Source organism: Furipterus horrens, unplaced genomic scaffold, assembly GCF_987537825.1.
Source record: "Furipterus horrens unplaced genomic scaffold, mFurHor1.1.pri manual_scaffold_10, whole genome shotgun sequence".
NCBI classification, from domain to species: Eukaryota; Metazoa; Chordata; class Mammalia; order Chiroptera; family Furipteridae; genus Furipterus; species Furipterus horrens.
This window is the reverse complement of record NW_028327180.1, coordinates 41,477,027-41,494,481: the sequence shown is the minus strand read 5'-3', so window position 1 is coordinate 41,494,481 and position 17,455 is coordinate 41,477,027. Positions and strand designations below refer to the sequence as shown.

Genomic DNA, 17,455 nt, shown 5'->3' with positions numbered 1-17,455 from the left:
ATAGCTGATGCAACATTTCTTGGGTTGTTTGTGACGATGTTCCCAAAAGACATCAGCATTTGAATTGGTAGATGACTAAAGAAGATTGCCCAGTAAGGGAGGGCATTACCCAATCCATGCAGGGCCTGAATAGAACAAAAAGGTACTGGAAGGGCGAATCCACTCTCTCTTCTTGAGCTAGGATGTCTGCCTTTATATCTTGGACATCAGCAATCATGGCTCCAATAAAATGTTTTTTACTACAACAGACTGTGGGCCAGAATTGACCTGAGCTCTGTAGCCGGCCAACTTCTGCACATTTTGAGATGAGAAACTAAGGCCCCGAGAAGTTAAAGTCTCTCCCAAGATCACGCTAGTAAACAAAAAATACATATATATTTAAAATCCAAAATGTCAGCAGAGACTATACTTATATTTAACCATAGCACTTTACTACCTTTTAGGGGGCAAAAATAGTGCTTTTTATAACTTTCTGATGGTGAGATCATAGTCTTTCAGGGTTAAAAAGAGCCTTGGAGAACATCTGGTACCAATTCTTCCTAGATGTGATAATACAATGATGATCTTGATTATGATTAAAATAAAAGCTAATATTGTTCTGAGTGATTAATCCAGAGTATGTTTTATCTTGTTAAGCCCTTACTAAAGCCCTGTGATGATGCCCCTGTTTTAGAGGAAGTTTAAAAAGGGGAAGTCACTTCAACAAGGCCATATAGCAAGTGGGATGAAGAGCTGAGTATAAGTGCAGACTGTCTGGCAAGAACACTGTCCATCAAAAGTGCAAGCCTCCCTCTACCCCTCAATTCTATTGTAGATTACAGATTTGTCTCTAAGAAATGCCTTCCCACCCAGAAACTACATATCCCAGCATGCCTTGCAGTTTAGGCATGCCCATGTGACAGAGTTCTAGCCAATGGAATGTGAGAGAGTGATATGCACACTTCCTGAGGTGGCCCATCCATATAAACCTCGCTCATGGGGCTGTGTCGCGCTCTTTTCTCTTTCCAGTTGGCTGAAATGTGAAGGACCTCAGGATGACCTTGGAAGCGGTGTATGGGAGGCAGAAGAGCCTCCGTAGGCCTGAAGTTAGAGGATAGACACCCTTCAAACCTATTTGCTCACCCTCTAGCGTTTCATACGGGTAAAATGAACTACTCTTGTGATAAGCCACAGCATTTTGGAGTTCATTTGTTACAGCAGCTATTGTAAAGTGGTCTCATACCATCAGTCTGACTCTCAATCACTTTGCTCCATAGCACCCCCGAAAGTACAGGCCTTGTCAGAATTATAAGAGGAGAGCTGACATGGGGACTCTTGTATTTCCCCCAGGTGATTATTGCCTCTCGCCCCATCTTTCAACAAGACACGATGATGTATTTGTTTATGCTAACAGGGAAATTTGGTTCAATTACCTACCTCAGGCTCAGTTTGATCAATCCCAGTGAGGAAGAGCAGGTGGGCCAGGAAGAGGCAGATGCAGAGCTGCAGGTGCAGGGAGGTGCTGGTGTTCTGGATGGGTCGGCACAGCAGGAAGGTGAGGGCTGCCAGGAGGAGGCACAGCAGAGAGAGGCTCAGCCCCACGTAGGTGATCACAGCCAGAGCGGGATCCGCCTGTGAACCACCAAAGGAGGGACTCGTTATAGTTTCCAGCTCTGCAGTTATGTTTCTGGTGGAGAGTCAGATGGACTTCCCAGTTCAGTTCCTCAGAAGAGTGACTGAACCCCTCTGACACTTGCTGTTCCCTTATTCAAAATGAGGACACACTTAAGGGGCTGCTGAAAACCAAAACCACTAGACTGGCACTGTTTAATAAAAATATGTGAGCCACATGTGCAATTTCACTTTTCTAGTAACCATAGTTTTAAAAATGTAAAAAGAAACAGGTCAAATTAATTTGATTATTATTTAAGAGTTCAAAACATCAGTTCAATGTGTTGAATATAATAATATAGCAAAAATATCAGTTCAAACTATAATCAATGTAAAATAATTATGAATGATATATCTGATACTCTTTTTTCCCCCACATTGGGCCTCTGGAATTGAGTGTATATTTTACCCATTACAGCACATCTCAATTCAGATGCTGTATTTTCAATAGTGGAAGTAAAATGTAGTCCTACCAAAAAATAATTTTTAACAGAAAAATATTTTAACACTACTTTTTAAAATACTTCAATTACAATTGACATTCAATGTTATTTTATATTAACTTCAGGTGCATGCCATAGTGGTTAGACTTTTTTTAACTTACCAAGTGTTCACCTCAATTTTAGTACCAACCTGAAACCACACAGTTATTATGATTTTATTGAATATACTCCCTGTGCTGTACTTTACATCCCTGTGACTATTTTGTAACTTCTAATTTATACTTAATTCCTTCACCCTTTTCACCCAACCCTCAGTCTATTCTCTGTATCTGTGAGTTTGTTTCTGTTTTGTTTATTTTGCTCTTTAAATCCCGTACATAAATGAAACCATATTATCTTGACTTACTTCATAATAACCTCTAGGTTCATCCATGTTGTCACAAATGGTAAAATTTCATTGTATTTTATGGTTGAGAAATATTCCATTGTATATTTGTACCCCATCTTTCTTTCTATTGATGAGCATTTAGGCTGCTACCATATCTTGGCTATTATAAATAATGCAGCCTGGGGCTTCCTGTTAGGCGCCACAAAGTGATCCGTGGTTTGTAGCTGCCTGTGCTGGGCCTGGCTGCACATGGGAGAGACCACCCTGAGAACTAAGGCTGGTTTCCACCAGTACCAGACTTGGGGCAAGTCAGCAAAAGGCAAAAGCACCCCAAGACCTGCCACCACCCGAAGAGCCTTAGACGATACTCGAGTTAGGAGTCAACAGGGTGGGGCTGGTGGAGTTCACCAGGCTAATGATTCGAATTTGGACATGCAGGTGTGGGGTCAATACTGGTACAATGGCTGCCATCCCTCCAGCCCTTGCCCTTAAGTCACATTACTCAGTTTCTCCCTGTAGGTCTCTGGTGGCCCCCAAGGTGAGTGCCTGCAAGCCAGAGTTTGTGCGCAGGTCCTTTAAGAAGACACCTTGGTTTCAAGCAGCCTTCTGTCTGACCTGGACAGACAGAATCCCCACTGATTTTCACAACCTGATGTTTCATGGATTCCTTTTCCCAGCACTGGTGCTCTGGGCTGGGGAGCCCAGCGTGAGGTTAAAATCCCTTACTCCTCAGTGGGGACATCTACAGCTGAGATAACCCTGTGGATTCTCAACCACCACACGTGGGTTTGGGGCCAGAGCATTTCACGCCTCTGTCCCTCCTACCAGTCTCCATGTTGCTTGTTCTTTCTATCTTTGTTATAGGACTTCTGTCCAACTAGTCTTCAGATGGCTCTCCAGGTTGATTGTTCTATAATTTAGTCATAATTTTGATGCACTCATGGAAGGAGGTGAGCACAGCCTCCATCTATGCCACCATTTTGACTGAAACTCTACAATGCTTCTTAATTTAAATAAATTTCAATTTAAAATTTGGTTCTTTAGTCACACTAACCACATTTCACATGCTCAATAGCTATCTGTGGCTGGTGATCCCATAGGAAAACACAGCTCCCAAAAGTAGCTTCCATGAGTATTAGGATGTTTTTTTAATTAATGTATTTTACTTTATTTTTTATCACCATTTATACCCTGTAGGCCCTCTTCCACCTCCACCCACACCTTTCCTTCCCTCAATCACCCCACTGTTGTCAATCTTTTTTTAAATTGATTTTTAGGAGTTCTTTATATGTTCTGAATATTCATCTGAAGGTATACATACCTTCTGCCAGCTCGCTGGCCCTTTCACTGTCTTTATTTTTATCTTGTGTCTTGATTAAAAGGCATTTTTAGCTTTAATAAAGTGTGATTTATCAAGCTGTCCTTTCTTTGGTTAGTGTTGTTTGTGCCCTATTTAAGGAAAATTTTTCTCCATGAATGTCATAAGAAATTCTATATTTTTCTTTGTCTTGTTCCAGTATCTAGAACAGTGTCTGACATATAGCAGCACTCATATGTGAACTTGTTGAATTAATAAAATGAGCCCATGCATTAATTAATTATGCAATAAAATGGTTGTAAGACAGTAAATATTCAATAACTGGGAGCTAAAAAGAAATAGGGGAAGAAGTTAGGTAAATTTCTTTAGACCTGAGTTATCCTAGACATGCTGAGAAGTTCAGGAGGCTTTGCTTTTCCATCGGTGATAGTTACCTGCTGGTCTGACCAGGAAGGTTTCTCTGTAGCTCTTTCTTGCAGGGAAGCAGATGCTTTTGATCCCAGATAACCTTGGATCTTTCCACTGAAGGACATGACAACCCAAGTTCCCAATGTCTGAACACTTCCTTTACTAACGTAGGCTCACTCTGCCCATGCCCGTGGAAATGTCAGAGAATTGTCCCCTGGATGTAGCTTTCAACTAACGACTGAAGGGAGGTGGTGTATAAACACCCCAGCTCTCTCGTGTCCAGTTCGAATGAACTACACTGACCTCCAGGTACCTACAGTGGTAGCTGGCTTGATAATGCTCTCTGAATGGCTTCTTTTTCCAATTTCACTTCCCCAGTCCCCTTCTGGTGCTTCCTGAAATGACCTCCCAAGTAAGCTTGACTCCACATTTTAAGAGTCTTTTTCTAAGACATGAAGCACATGACCTCCCAGAAACCTGGACACAATCAGATTCACAGGAAGGGGCATGAATCTTGGTACCTGAGGAACAAGAGCCATGAGGACAGCAAAGCTGGAAAGGTGGAAGCACTTGCATGTGGTGTAAGAATCACTGCTGCCCACAAGAGTGCAGCCCTCCGTTGACCAGCTGCCTCCCTCCTGTGATTCTTCCCAGTACACACACAAATGTTTTATTCTCGCACCACCAGGCTGGAAAGAGAAGAGCATCAAAGTGGCTTGCTTTCTGGTTTTACTATTTCAACTTCATGGGTCAGAAACTGGTTGGGAAACTGGATGGAACACGTGGGGAAGAGTTTTCTACCACACCTGCGCGGGCTTTATCCTCATTGATTCTGCCCTGCTCCGGTCATCTCAGAGCCCCTGAATTGACCCTTATGAACTGCTTTACCCAGGTTACCTGTCATTGGTAGGACCACTGAGAGGCACTGGAGAGAGATCACTGGATGAGAGATGAAGAAGCTCAGGTATTTCTTCCGTACTTCTTTTCTGCTTCAGGCCACCTCTGGCTCCAGCAGCGCAACCCCTCCTTCACACCTCCAGCCTTCACTGAGCTCATCCCTCCACCCCCACCATTGCCTTTTTAGACTTAAATGTGATAATAGCTTCTCTGGAGCCCTCAACAGTTTTTCAGTTCCTTGAACCTTGGATGATCAGAGTTGGATTCAGATACCTGCCAGGATCCTGATAACACACCCATTTAAGGTAACGCATAGAGAACCAGCCCTGGATTTTGCTCACCTGTGTATGTTTGAAGGTCAGGAACACAGGTTTAGACAGATAAACTTTTTCCTCCATACCAATGGTGCCACTCACAACATGAGAGTTCAGTTTTATATCCAGTGTTCCTCTTCTGTCACTGAAAAAGGATCCATTCAGAGTGTCCCCAAGAGACCGGTAAGTGATAAGCGCAACTTTACTCTCTGAGAAAACAGAAGAGAACTCACTTTATAAGGGATCTATAGTTTGATAAATTGGAATTTTTTTAAAAAAAAAGAAAAGAAAACTAAGTCCCCACACCTTGGCCCAGTGCCTAGAATCTGAAGGTCAAGAGAATCCATGTTAGACACAGTACCTCTTGTGGTTCCTTTGAAAGCGTCAGAGCAGTCAATATCCATTGTGTTATTTCCAGCTTCCAGAATAGTCTTTTCACCTTTCTCATTGCACCTCTTGGTTTCATAGACTAGAAACATTAAGAAAGTGAGTCCTTCTTAGCTCACTTCTCATGTCTAAGGAACTGTGAAAGACTCACTACTGGTGATTCATTTTCTGATGCAAGGTAGACCAGATGTCACTCCCTTCCATTGCTCTGGTTGGTGGGGATGAAATAGTCAACATGGCCTGAGTAACACACACTGGCCTGGACCCAGCTTGGGGGAAAGAGTGGACAGCCACACTTCCTGGAGCTAGAAATAGGACAGGCAAGCTCAACCTTTACCATACAATATTTAAGGGGGGGAATAAAGAAATAATATGTACTGGAGTACCTGGTGTAAGGGGAACTTAATTTTTTAAGCAAAAGAAGCTTAGCATCTAAAGAATTTCCAAGGAAATAGCCTCTGGAGCAGACCTGCATTTGGGAAGGATCCTTGAGAGAACTCTTTCTGTGTCATATAAACACACAGTCTGACAAAAGATCTTTCCCCCCATAACCCTTTGGTCATAATGAGAATGATCAGGGTTTCTTACCTATATCATACACAGAATCTTCATGCTTTTCTGGAGAAATAAAACTGTAATTCCATATGGCCAATTCTATCCTTTGAAGTAGTTGAGTAGCCTCTTTGGCAATGTACTCTTTGCTTCCATTGTTCCTTAGAGTTGTCTTTCAAAGAAATAAAGCCAATCAGGTAGACTCTTATATAGACTTTAAAAAGCAGGAATATACATAAGTGTGGTTGGATGAGCCCAGAAGACAATAACATTAAGGTGCTGCTAGGCTTTGTGCTATCAACGTGATATGACTCATTTACCACACACAACCCTGTGAAGGGTGTATCCTTAGCTTCATTGTATTTATGAGAACATGTAGGTTTAAAAATGAGGTATATGGAACCTACAAAGAGTTTCTTACGGAGAAATACAGAGAATGGGCGCTGGTGAGGAGATGGAATGAGGCTCTAGGTGTGTGATGCAGGTCTTTGAATGACAGCTGGGGCATGTAAACTCTTTCCCAGAGCTTCTCAATCCTCTCTGACATTTGAGACAAGATAATGGTTGTGGAAGGCTGTCCTGGGCATTATAAGATGCTCAGCAGCATCCCTGGACTCCACCCACCCACTAGATGCCAGTAACACTGTAGTTGTGCCAACCAAAAATGTCCCAAACATTGCCCCAGACAGAGGACAAAATCACTCCTGTGTGAGAACTGCTATAAAAGTCATAGGGAGACATGGAAGGCTAGTGAGCTATTTCCCAGTTGAAGCTTCTCCTTACTCACCCAAATGTTCTCTGATGACTGTGTCTCCTTACCAGCGTCCTCTGGGAAAGAAAAGTAACCACTTAATCAAACATGGAAGATAACACCCCCTGGCTCACATCCCTTCTTCCAAGCACCATCAAGTTGAGTCTTTCCATGATGCTTCCACATCCTATCCTAGTTTCCCTCTAAGAAATTCCAAATGTCTTCTACAGTAGAATAAAGGAGAATTAGGATGGAACCTCCAATTCAATCTTGCAGTCAATAGTATTTAGTGAGCAACTACTATAAGCCAGGCACAATGCTAAACCTTCCGGATAGAGGTTGATATTGAGACAAAGGGAGTTCCCTTCTAGAATTTGAAGAATGCAAGGGGTCCCTAAGCCAATAATAAAAAAAAAATTAAGTGACTGCAAGGATCCAAGATGTTAACAAATAGAACAAGATGACTTGGGAGAATACAGAAGAGGCTCCAGAATATCGGGGGTACAAAGAATGTTTCTTGAAGGAATGGTGTTAATTGAATTAATAAGATAGCAACAGTAATAACACCTGCCATTGTCTACACAGCACAATATATAAAGTGCCTTCAGATACATTATCTCATTTAAAGGAACTCAGAAGGTTCTAGAACAGTTATATAGCATGATAGCTAATATTAATTGAGCCTTCCCAGGTGCCTAGCACTGCACTAAATATTTTACATGCCTTAATAATCATAGGCAAAGTATATTTATTTCCTTGGGCTGCTGTGACAAAATACCGCAAACTGGTGGCTTAAAACAATGAAATTTATTCTCTCATGGTTCTGTACATTACGAGTCCAAAAGCAAGGTGGCAGCAGGGTTGTGGTCCCTCTGAAGGTTATAAGATATATCCTTTGCTGCTTCTAGCTTGTGGTGGTTGGCAGCAATCTTTGCTGTCCCTTGTTTTGGGCAGCCAAACCCCAATCTATACGTCTATCATTACATGTCCCTTTGCATGTATGTCTGTATGTGCAATTTCCCTCTTCTTATAAGGACACCAGTCATACTGGATTTAGGGCCCACCCTATTCTAGTATGACCTTATCCTGATTTGACTATATCTGCAAAGACCCTATTTCACATTCACTGTTTCCATGAGTGGACACACATTTGGGGGAAGGTATTTCACTCAGTACATGAGGGAAGAAGGTTTCTGAAATGACTCACGGGGATCCCTGCCTCACATTCCTTTATTCACACCCTTGTGTGCGAAGTCACCCCTGACTCAACTCAGTGACTCATTTCTAATGAATAAAATAGAGCAAAAGGGAAAAGCTGTCACTTATGAGGATTGGTTACAAAGGACTATGATTTCTGTTTTGTTCTCACTCTCTTCCTGGCTATTCTCATGTGCTTGTTACAATAAAGCAAGCTAGAGAGACCAATATATCCAAGAATGGAGGGTGATCTCTCATCAACCACCAGAAAGAAAGTGAGGCCTTCTGTCCAATAGCTTTCAAAGGACTAAATCCTGCCAGCCATCATGGGAGTGAGCTTGGAAGCAGACAAACTCTCAGATAAGACTGAATCCCCAACCAATATTCTGACTGTAGTTGTGAGAGACCTACAAGTGGAGATCAGGTAAGCCATACCTCAATTCCTGGCCTACACAGACCACGAGCCAATAAATATGTGTTATTTTAAGCCATTAACCTTTGGGTCACTTGTGACTCAGCAACACATGACTAGTATAGAGATGCTCTTACTATTCTTCCCACTTACAGATGAGGCATTTAGAAGTTAGTCATTCCCCAAAAGTCAGCTGTAAGTGGTAGTGTCAGAGATCAAATACAATCTGTCTAACTCAAAATATGGAATTATATTAGGAATTAACAAATAAATCAATAGGTTGTGGATAGTGAGAGCCAGGTTTTTCAGTGTTGAAGAAAACAGTTATAAATAAGGGAAGAGGAAAGACTTAATCAAGCCCTGGTATTAGATTGGGATTGGAGCTGTCAGTATGAACTCATGGGTTTTAATATATAAATGGATAAAATGAGTGAGAGAGAAACAAGCAAAGAAGTCCAATAGAAAAGTTAGAGATGTCATTTTGGAAGCCCAGAAAAGAGACATAAATTTGTAAGGCAGTGACGCTGGGGAAAGATTACAACAATGGGTTGAAGGACAAAGGTCAGGACAGATCTCCACTTTCTTACACTGGCCTGACGTTGGTGGAGCTCGCAAAGTCTCCCCCCACCCTCCTTGTTCGTGGTGAGAGTATTGGAGGTTCTTACCATAACATTCTGCATAATTCAATTTAATGAAACTAGCCGCCCAATTGAAGATACGAATATTTGGGACACAGCTGCAGTAGTATCTTCCAATTTCATTTCTGCAATATGATACCTGCTTGCACTTTGCCAGCCCCTTCGCACACTCATCAATATCTGTGAATCAAGAGAATATATCATTTTTCACCCTCACTTTCCCTTGCCCATGGAATCTCTACCACCCAATATCATTCATAAATGTACCCAGAACAACACCCCTTCTTGCATAAAATGACTCCATGTTATAAGATGATAGTTCTCCTTTGGTTATAAATCCAATAAATCCCAATAAAAAAATAGCTACAAGTATTTAATGGAGTGAGATGTTGTACTGTGGTCATGTCCTTGGTTAACCTTAGGAGACTTGGGTGAAGGAAAAACAGAATTCACTGTGCTGTTTTGCTATTTTTATTTAGTTCTAAAACCATTTCAAAATACAAAGTAAAAAAAAACAGATATATCCAGTATTGCATGATTCCACTCATAGGACGTCCCTAAGAGGAAACAAATTAACAGAAACAAGAAGTAAATGGTGGGAGCTAGGGGCTGGCGGAGGAAGATGGGGAGTTAGTGTTTAGTAGGGACAGAGTTTCAGTTTGGGGAGATGAGATAGGTTCTGTGGTTGGATGGTGGTGATGGTTGCCCAGCAATGTGAATGTGCTTAATGACACTGAAAGATATACCTAAAAATGGCTAAAATCGTACATTTTACATTGCATATATTTGCCACAATAAAATAAAACAAATGCCAGTCCACTTCTGTATGCTTCACATTCTGAATTGACATTACAACTCCACCAATGAAATGTTTAGTTTCACCAATCAGATATTCAGGAGTGCTATTTTCTTTGGTATTCAAACTGACCTTCAGAATTTGTGGAAATGAAAAAGAATTTTGGCTGGAGTAGATGGGAGGAGTGAGAAGTAAAAGTGGAAAACTAAGTTAGGGTCAGATCATGGTAGATAGTGAGTGCCAAGATATTTATTTATGTGTTCTCTTGGTCACTGTGTTTTTATTGAGCATCTGCTATGTGAGAACACTATTCTCTGTCCTAGGCATAGAGATGATACCTGCCCTGGTGAAGTTCTCAGACAAACAAGCAAACAAAAACACCACTGCTGGAGACTTCAAGAGCCCAGGGTTTTGGGAACTCTACCTTCCTCTAAAGTAAAAACAAAAATCATCAAGCCAGCATAGGAAGGACAGTGGGAGGGTGTATAGGGGTAAGGACTTCCCTAAGGGCTTTGGTGCTCTCTCATACTATTCTTGCGTCTTTGCAGCGTACGTTACCCAGGGTTTGGGGCAGAGAGAGATGATCCTGCCCCCTTCCAAACGCCAAGGTGAATGTGGATTGCAACACCTACCTTCACATTTCTCGAAAGATTCAGTAAAGTACCTCCTCCCAGACACAGACTCATACCCATCTTTACAAGCACAGTGTGTACTGTTGGAGCAGCTGGCATTTTCAGGGCATGAAGGACAGAAAGCTGCAGGGAACACAAGATTCTTTCATTCATTTGCTTATTCATTTATTCAAATATTCATTGAGCACCTATGATTACCAGATTCTGGGGTCAAAAGAATGTCCTCTTGGGAATAGTTCCACCGGCATCCTTTTTGCGCCCATCCCACTACTGAACACACATGCTCAAACTGCCAAACTATGTCCCACTTCAGCCATCAACATCACTTTTGCTTGACAGTAGAACTTCTCTAGCACATTTATGTCTCTGCCTGGGGGCTTTCTTTGGCCAGCAGAGTCCTCTTTGCCCACCACATGACAGGTAGCACTGCTCTCTCTCTCCAGAAGCAGCTCTCTCAATTAGTGACTGGCAAGATTCAGTGCATTTAAAAAACCGATTATCTTATCAAAAAGAGAGAATAGGATGTGGCAAAACTGTAACCCTAATGCATTGCTAGTAGGAATGTAAAATGGTGCAGCTCTTGTGGAAAACAATGTGGCGATTTCTAAAATAAAAATTAGAATTGTCATATGATCTAGCAGTTCCATTCATGGGTATACAGCCAAAAGAAATGAAAGCAGGGTGTTGAAGAGACAGTTGTATACCTATGTTCATAGCAGCATTATTCATAGTAGCCAAAAGACAAAGCCACCCAAGTGTCCTTCGACAAATGAATGGATAAACAAAATGTGGTCCATCCACACAACAGAATATTATTCAGCTTAAAAAAAAAAATTCCAACACATGCTACAAAATGGATGAACCTTGAAGACATTGTAATAAGCATAAGCTCGTCACCAAAGACAAATGCTATATGGTTCCACTCATGTGAGGTCCCTCGAGGAAGCAAACTAGTAGAGAGAGAAAGTAGAATGGAGGGTGCCAGGGGCTGGGGGATGGGGAATGGGAACTTAATGCTTAATTGAGGGAAATAACTTCCAGCTGCATGCTTCTCACTATGTCCAACAGCAGTCCTCCTGGGGTCAACATCCAGTTGCCTACATGTAACTTGTTGGGTAATGGATCCTATGTTAGCTCCTTGCCTTCCCACCCGACTTCCCACTTCCAGCTGGGGCTCCCTAGGATCACTTTCCAGGTAAATGATTTGTTCTCAAGTCCTTATCTCAGGATTTGCTTCTGGGAGGACCCAACACAAGACATGGGGCAAAGGCAACACTATATCCCAGAATGATTTGGGACACAGGCTTTAGGGAAAGAAAGGGTGGAGTCCAACATCCACCAGCTGTGTGACCTTGAGCAGCTACTCCAGAGGGCCACTGGTCAAGCAGAAATAATGTCGGAACCTTCTTTGAAGGAATGTCACGAGGATTGCATGAGATAGAGCATACAGCTGGCTTAGGATTGAGCCTTGTGCAATACAAGAGCTAAGTAAATGGGGGAAGGTGATAATGGTGATGGTGGAAAAGGAGAGGGTAGTCCTTGGGAGCTCCATGGAGTAGGCAGAAGATAACAGGAATTAATATTCTCTCCCTCGAAAAAGACTCTTTCCCTTTTCTGGAGTCAGATTGCAGCCCCAATTTCCGTTCTCCTGCATCTGACAATCATAGACTTACCTCCAGAATTCTTCGCTTCTGACCCTGACAGAGCTAGCAGGACACTGAGACCTGGAACAGAGAGAAGGGGATAGTTCAGGAGGGGGCATGCCCTGGGGCTTTGCTTGCCTGAAGTCTGTGTGAGTTAGGGGCTTCATCTCACATTGTTCCTTTAACTGTAGACTCTTCCAGGTAAACTATAAATACAAAGGTCATGAAGGGCATCATATGTTACTACAGCACGAGAGGTACATCTGATTGCAGCTATAAAAGATTCTATACGCAATTGTAGTGTGTGTCTGTATGTGTGTGTGTGTGTGTGTGTATGTGAGAGAGAAAGAGAGAGAGAGAGAGAGAAAGAGAGAGAGATGGAAGGAAGGAGGGAGAGAGAGGGAGAGAGAAAGAGAGGGACGAGGGCGAGAGAGAGTAGAGGTCTTTCAACACCAACAAGCAATTCTTGGGCAACAACTGGGTGTTTTTTGACTAAACTTGATTCTGACACTGCCTACCCAGAGATAGCATCAGATTCTACAGGTTAAGGGCTATAGATTGGAGGTTCCAATGATTCCCTCCTTGGGTTTGATTAATTTGCTAAAGTGGCTCACAGAACTCAGAGACACATTTTACTTATTAGTTCACTGTTTTATTGTAAGAGGATACAACTCAGGAACAGCCCAAAGGAAAAGATGAGTAGGGCCAGGTACAGGGAAGGAGCACTGTCCTCTGAGTACCCCTCTCACAGCACCATCAACTGTTCACCAACCCAGAAGCTCTCCAAACCCCATCCTTTTGGGTTTGTATGAAGGCTTCATTACATAGGCAGGATGGATTAACTAACTGGTCACTGATGAGTGACTCAACCTCCAGCCCCTCTCTCCTCCCTGGAAATCGGGGAGTGCAACTGAAAGTTCCATGGTCAAAATGGTGCCATAGGTAAGTGCAGCACTCATTTCCTCCCATGACCACATTAAAATTACAACTAAATTACAGAACAACCATCATTGAGAACCACCTGAAGTCTAGCAGAACAAAAGTCCTACAACTAAGGATATAAAGAAGATGCTACATCAACACTGGTAGGAGCAGCAGAGATGCAGACTGGGCTAGTCCCTCACCAAGATGAGGCAGTTAAAAATTAGGAGGGATATCCCAACTACTGAAATCCCCCCCAAGGAGTGAGGGGTCACAGCCCCACACCACGCACCAGTGCTCAGAAGGGAAGTTCTCATGATGTCTTGCTGTGAAAACCAGCAGGGATTGTGACTGGACCCCAGGCAATCCTCTTCAAGGGCCTGGGCATGGATTCACTCAGACTCATTCTCTCTGAGCTCCAGCACTGGGGCAGCAGCTGGGAAGGGGACAGGGACATGCAGGGAATAACTGAATTGTCTGGCTTTGGGGCAAGAACTGAAGGGGCAGCTTTCTCCCAGACAGAAATGCTGGCAGAGGCCATTGTTCATTTGCTGGACCCACCCCCTGCAGGTGTAGGTGGGCACCATAACTCAAGCAGGTTAATACTTTCCCCCCTGCCCCGGTGATCTCCTGATATTCCACCCCACCCCAAATGTGGGACCGCCCAAGCCGCTTACAGTGGTTTTTCCATGTAAACAGCCTGTCTCAGCTCATGCTGCAGACTTCCCTAAAATCTCTCAAAGGTTCGCAAACCCCCAAAATGCAGCATCTGGCCTTGGCATGCCCCATACCTCTTGTTAAGCAGCCTCAAACTCAACACTAGTGGCAGCTGGACTCGGTTTGCTGGTTTTCCTTTCCCAGGCACCTCTAAGCCCAGCATAAGTTGCAACCACCTGAAGATCACTGTAGCTCATACCAGGTAGCCCTAGGCAGGTCACAGGCAGCAGTTGACCTTGGTCTGCATTTCCCAGGAGGCTCCAGAGCCAGTGCACTTGGTGTACAGCTTTAGATCATGGTGAAGCACCACCCAGCCACCACCACAGGCCACACACACAAAGTGCTGATTTGGCAAGCACCAGAGCTCCACTGATCTAGGGGTCAGCCCCTGCACAGCAGTTCCTGTGCTGTGGTCACAGCTGGTCCTAGCAGCCAGTTGGCCTGGGCCAATCCCTTTCATTGACCTGCCAACAGCAACTAAAGCTCTAGTACAACAGGAGGGTGCATACAACCCACACAAAGGGTGCACCTGAAGTCCCTGGCTTGGGAGACTGGGAAGGCTGTACCACTAGGCTCTACAGGATACCTACTACATAAAGCCACTCCACCAAGCCTGGGAGACATAGCAGTTCTACCTAATACATAGAAGAAAACACAGGGATGCAGCCAAAATTGGGAGACAAAGAAGCATGTCCCAGATGGAAGAACAGAAGAAAACTCCAGAAAAAGAACTAAACAAAATAGAGACAAACAATCTACCAGGTACAGAGTTCAAAACAGTAGTTATAAGGATGCTCAAGAAACTCGGTGAGAGCTTCAACAAAAAGATAGGACACATAAAAATGGAGATAAAATATTTAAAATAACCAATCAGAAATGAAGAATACAATAACTGAAATGAGGGAATAAACATTAAAGGGAATTAATAGCAGATTAGATGAAGCAAAGAATCAAATCAGAAATTTGGAAGACAAGGTAGCATAAAACACTCAACCAGAACAGCAAAAAGAAAAAAGAATTTAAAAAATAAGGATAATTTAGGGGGCCTCTGAGTCAATATGAAGCACACCAATATTTGCATCATGGGGCTGCCAAAAGGCCCAGGAAGCAGAGAGAATCCCAAGCAACCTCTTTGGAGAAGTTCATACTAAGACACATTACAATTAAAATTTAGGACAAAAAGAGAATCCTAAAAGCAGTAAGAGAAAAGCAGTTAGTTACTTACAAGGGAGCTCCCATAAGACTGTTAGCTAGGGACTTCCAGCCAAGATGGAGGCCTAGACTGACACGCTCTGTCTCCCTCCATAATTAAGAAGGAATACAACTACCGCAAAACCAGAAATAACCAGAAGTTCCAGAAAATAAAGCTACATGGAAGTCCAACATATGAAGTTACAAAGAAGTGGTGCTCATCTGGATGGGTAGGAGGGGCAAAGCCGGGGCGGAGAGGTCAAGCAGTGCTGGTGGCAGTGGCTGCGGCGACGGCGGTGGGACAGCAGTAAGCACAGACACCCAATTTAAAAAGAGGTGAGAAACACCCGGGGAGCACCCCTGGCTGCAGACCAGACCCGTCAGCTCGCGATTCCAACACCAGGGAAGACAGACCCCAATTACCTCAGACTGTAAAGGCCGGAGTGGGTGGAGACAAAGGAAGAACCTCCCAGTCTCTCAGCAGAGAGTAAACAGCAAGAATCCATCTTGGACTCCCGCCTCCAAATAAAACACCACAGCGTGGTGAGAAGGGTTGCCCAGTAGTGATGAGTGCACAGGGCTCCGCCCCCTATAGCATAGAAGGTGTGGCAGCACCGCCCAGGAAGCAAAGGTAAACACAAAGCTGTCAGGATGGCACAGATCATGATAGAGATCCCAGTGACGCCACTGACCAGACAGCAAATATCTAATCTAACGGCTCAGCAGATAGGAAATCTTTCTGGGGCACAGTTCAGAGCTTTCGTTATAAGAATGCTTACAGACCTGACAGCAGACCTTAAACAAGACAGGGAAGGAATGAAAGCTAGTCCTGCTGGAATGAATAAAAACACATACAAAACAAGTGGTGAGGGAAAGAAAACCAGGCATCAAATCAACAAATCGGAATGTAGGGAAGAAACAAACAGTCAACCAGTGCAGAAAGAGGAAACAAAAAGTGAGGAAAATGAGGAGAGGCTCAGAAACCTATGGGACAGCTATAAGCAGGCCAACGTCTGAATCATAGGGTTGTTAGAAGGTGAAGAAGAAGAAGAAGAAGAAATTGAAAAATTATGTGAAAAAATAATGAAGCAGAGCTTTCCTAACTTGGGGAAGGAAATAGACTTACAGGTCCAGGAAGCACAGAGAGTTCCAAAGAAACTGGACCCAGGGAAAAACACACCAAGACACATTATGATCAAAATGTCAAAAATTAATGATAAAGAGAGAATCTGAAAAGCATCAAGAGAGAAGAAAAGAATTATGTACAAAGGGGTCCCAATTAGACTATCAGATGGTTTCTCAAAGGAGACTCTGCAGGCAAGAAGGGACTGGCAAGAAATATTCAAAGTAATGAAAATCAAAAGCCTACAGCCACAATTACTCTATCCAGCAAAGCTGTCATTCAGAATAGAAGGGGAGAGAAAGTGCTTCCAGGACAAAGTAAAACTGAAGGAGTTCATCAGATACAAACCTCTGTTATATGAGATGTTAAAGGGACTTGTTTAGGAGAAAGAGGATCAAAACTATGAACATTAAAATGAAAACTGTATCACAACAACCAACAACAGAAGCTAGGGTATTGAAACAAAGGCAAACTAAGTAGGTGACGAGAGTGGGAAAAGAATTATACATATGGGGAACATTTTGCGGGGAGGTCAGCTGGGAAGGGGAAGGGGGGAAAGAGAGGGAGATGGTACAGGAATTAAGAAGCATAGTAGGAGGGAGTGGAGTAGACAGGAAGATGTTGAGAAGAACCATATGCACAACCAATGGGCATGGACTAAGGAGGAACAACTGGAAGAAGGGAGGTCACTGGGTGGAAGGGAACAAAGGGAAAAGAGATTGGGACAACTGTAACAGCATAATCAATAAAGCATATTAAAAAAAAAAAAAAAAAGACTGTTAGCTAATTCCCAAAGAAACTTTGCAGGCCAGAAGGGACTGGCACAAAATAGTCAAAGTAAAGAAAAGCAAGGACCTACCACCAAGACTGCTCTACCCACCCAGCAAGGTTATCATTTAGAATCAAAGAAGAGATAAATAGCATGCCAGAAAAGAAAAAGAAAAAGAAATTCATCACTACCAATCCAATATTACAAGAAATGTTAAAGGATCTTCTTTAAGAAAAAAGGAGGGGTGGCAGGGAAGATCAAAATAAGAATAATAAAATGGCAATAAAAATATATCTATCAACAATTCT

General features: G+C 42.9%; 1 protein-coding gene across 1 annotated transcript in view; it reads right to left on the bottom strand.

Annotated features, from left to right (window-relative positions):
* The window catches only part of ADGRE1 (adhesion G protein-coupled receptor E1), a 43,775-nt gene that overhangs the window by 11,061 nt on the left and 15,259 nt on the right, over positions 1–17,455 (bottom strand). The window contains exons 3-11 of the mRNA XM_090289508.1: positions 12,457–12,507; positions 10,784–10,906; positions 9,383–9,535; positions 7,145–7,185; positions 6,394–6,529; positions 5,780–5,887; positions 5,446–5,627; positions 4,729–4,896; positions 1,417–1,611 (exon numbers count right to left, since the gene is read on the bottom strand). Of these exons, the coding sequence (XP_090145634.1) occupies positions 1,417–1,611; positions 4,729–4,896; positions 5,446–5,627; positions 5,780–5,887; positions 6,394–6,529; positions 7,145–7,185; positions 9,383–9,535; positions 10,784–10,906; positions 12,457–12,507 (1,157 nt within the window). The remainder of the gene's footprint in view (positions 1–1,416; positions 1,612–4,728; positions 4,897–5,445; positions 5,628–5,779; positions 5,888–6,393; positions 6,530–7,144; positions 7,186–9,382; positions 9,536–10,783; positions 10,907–12,456; positions 12,508–17,455) is intronic.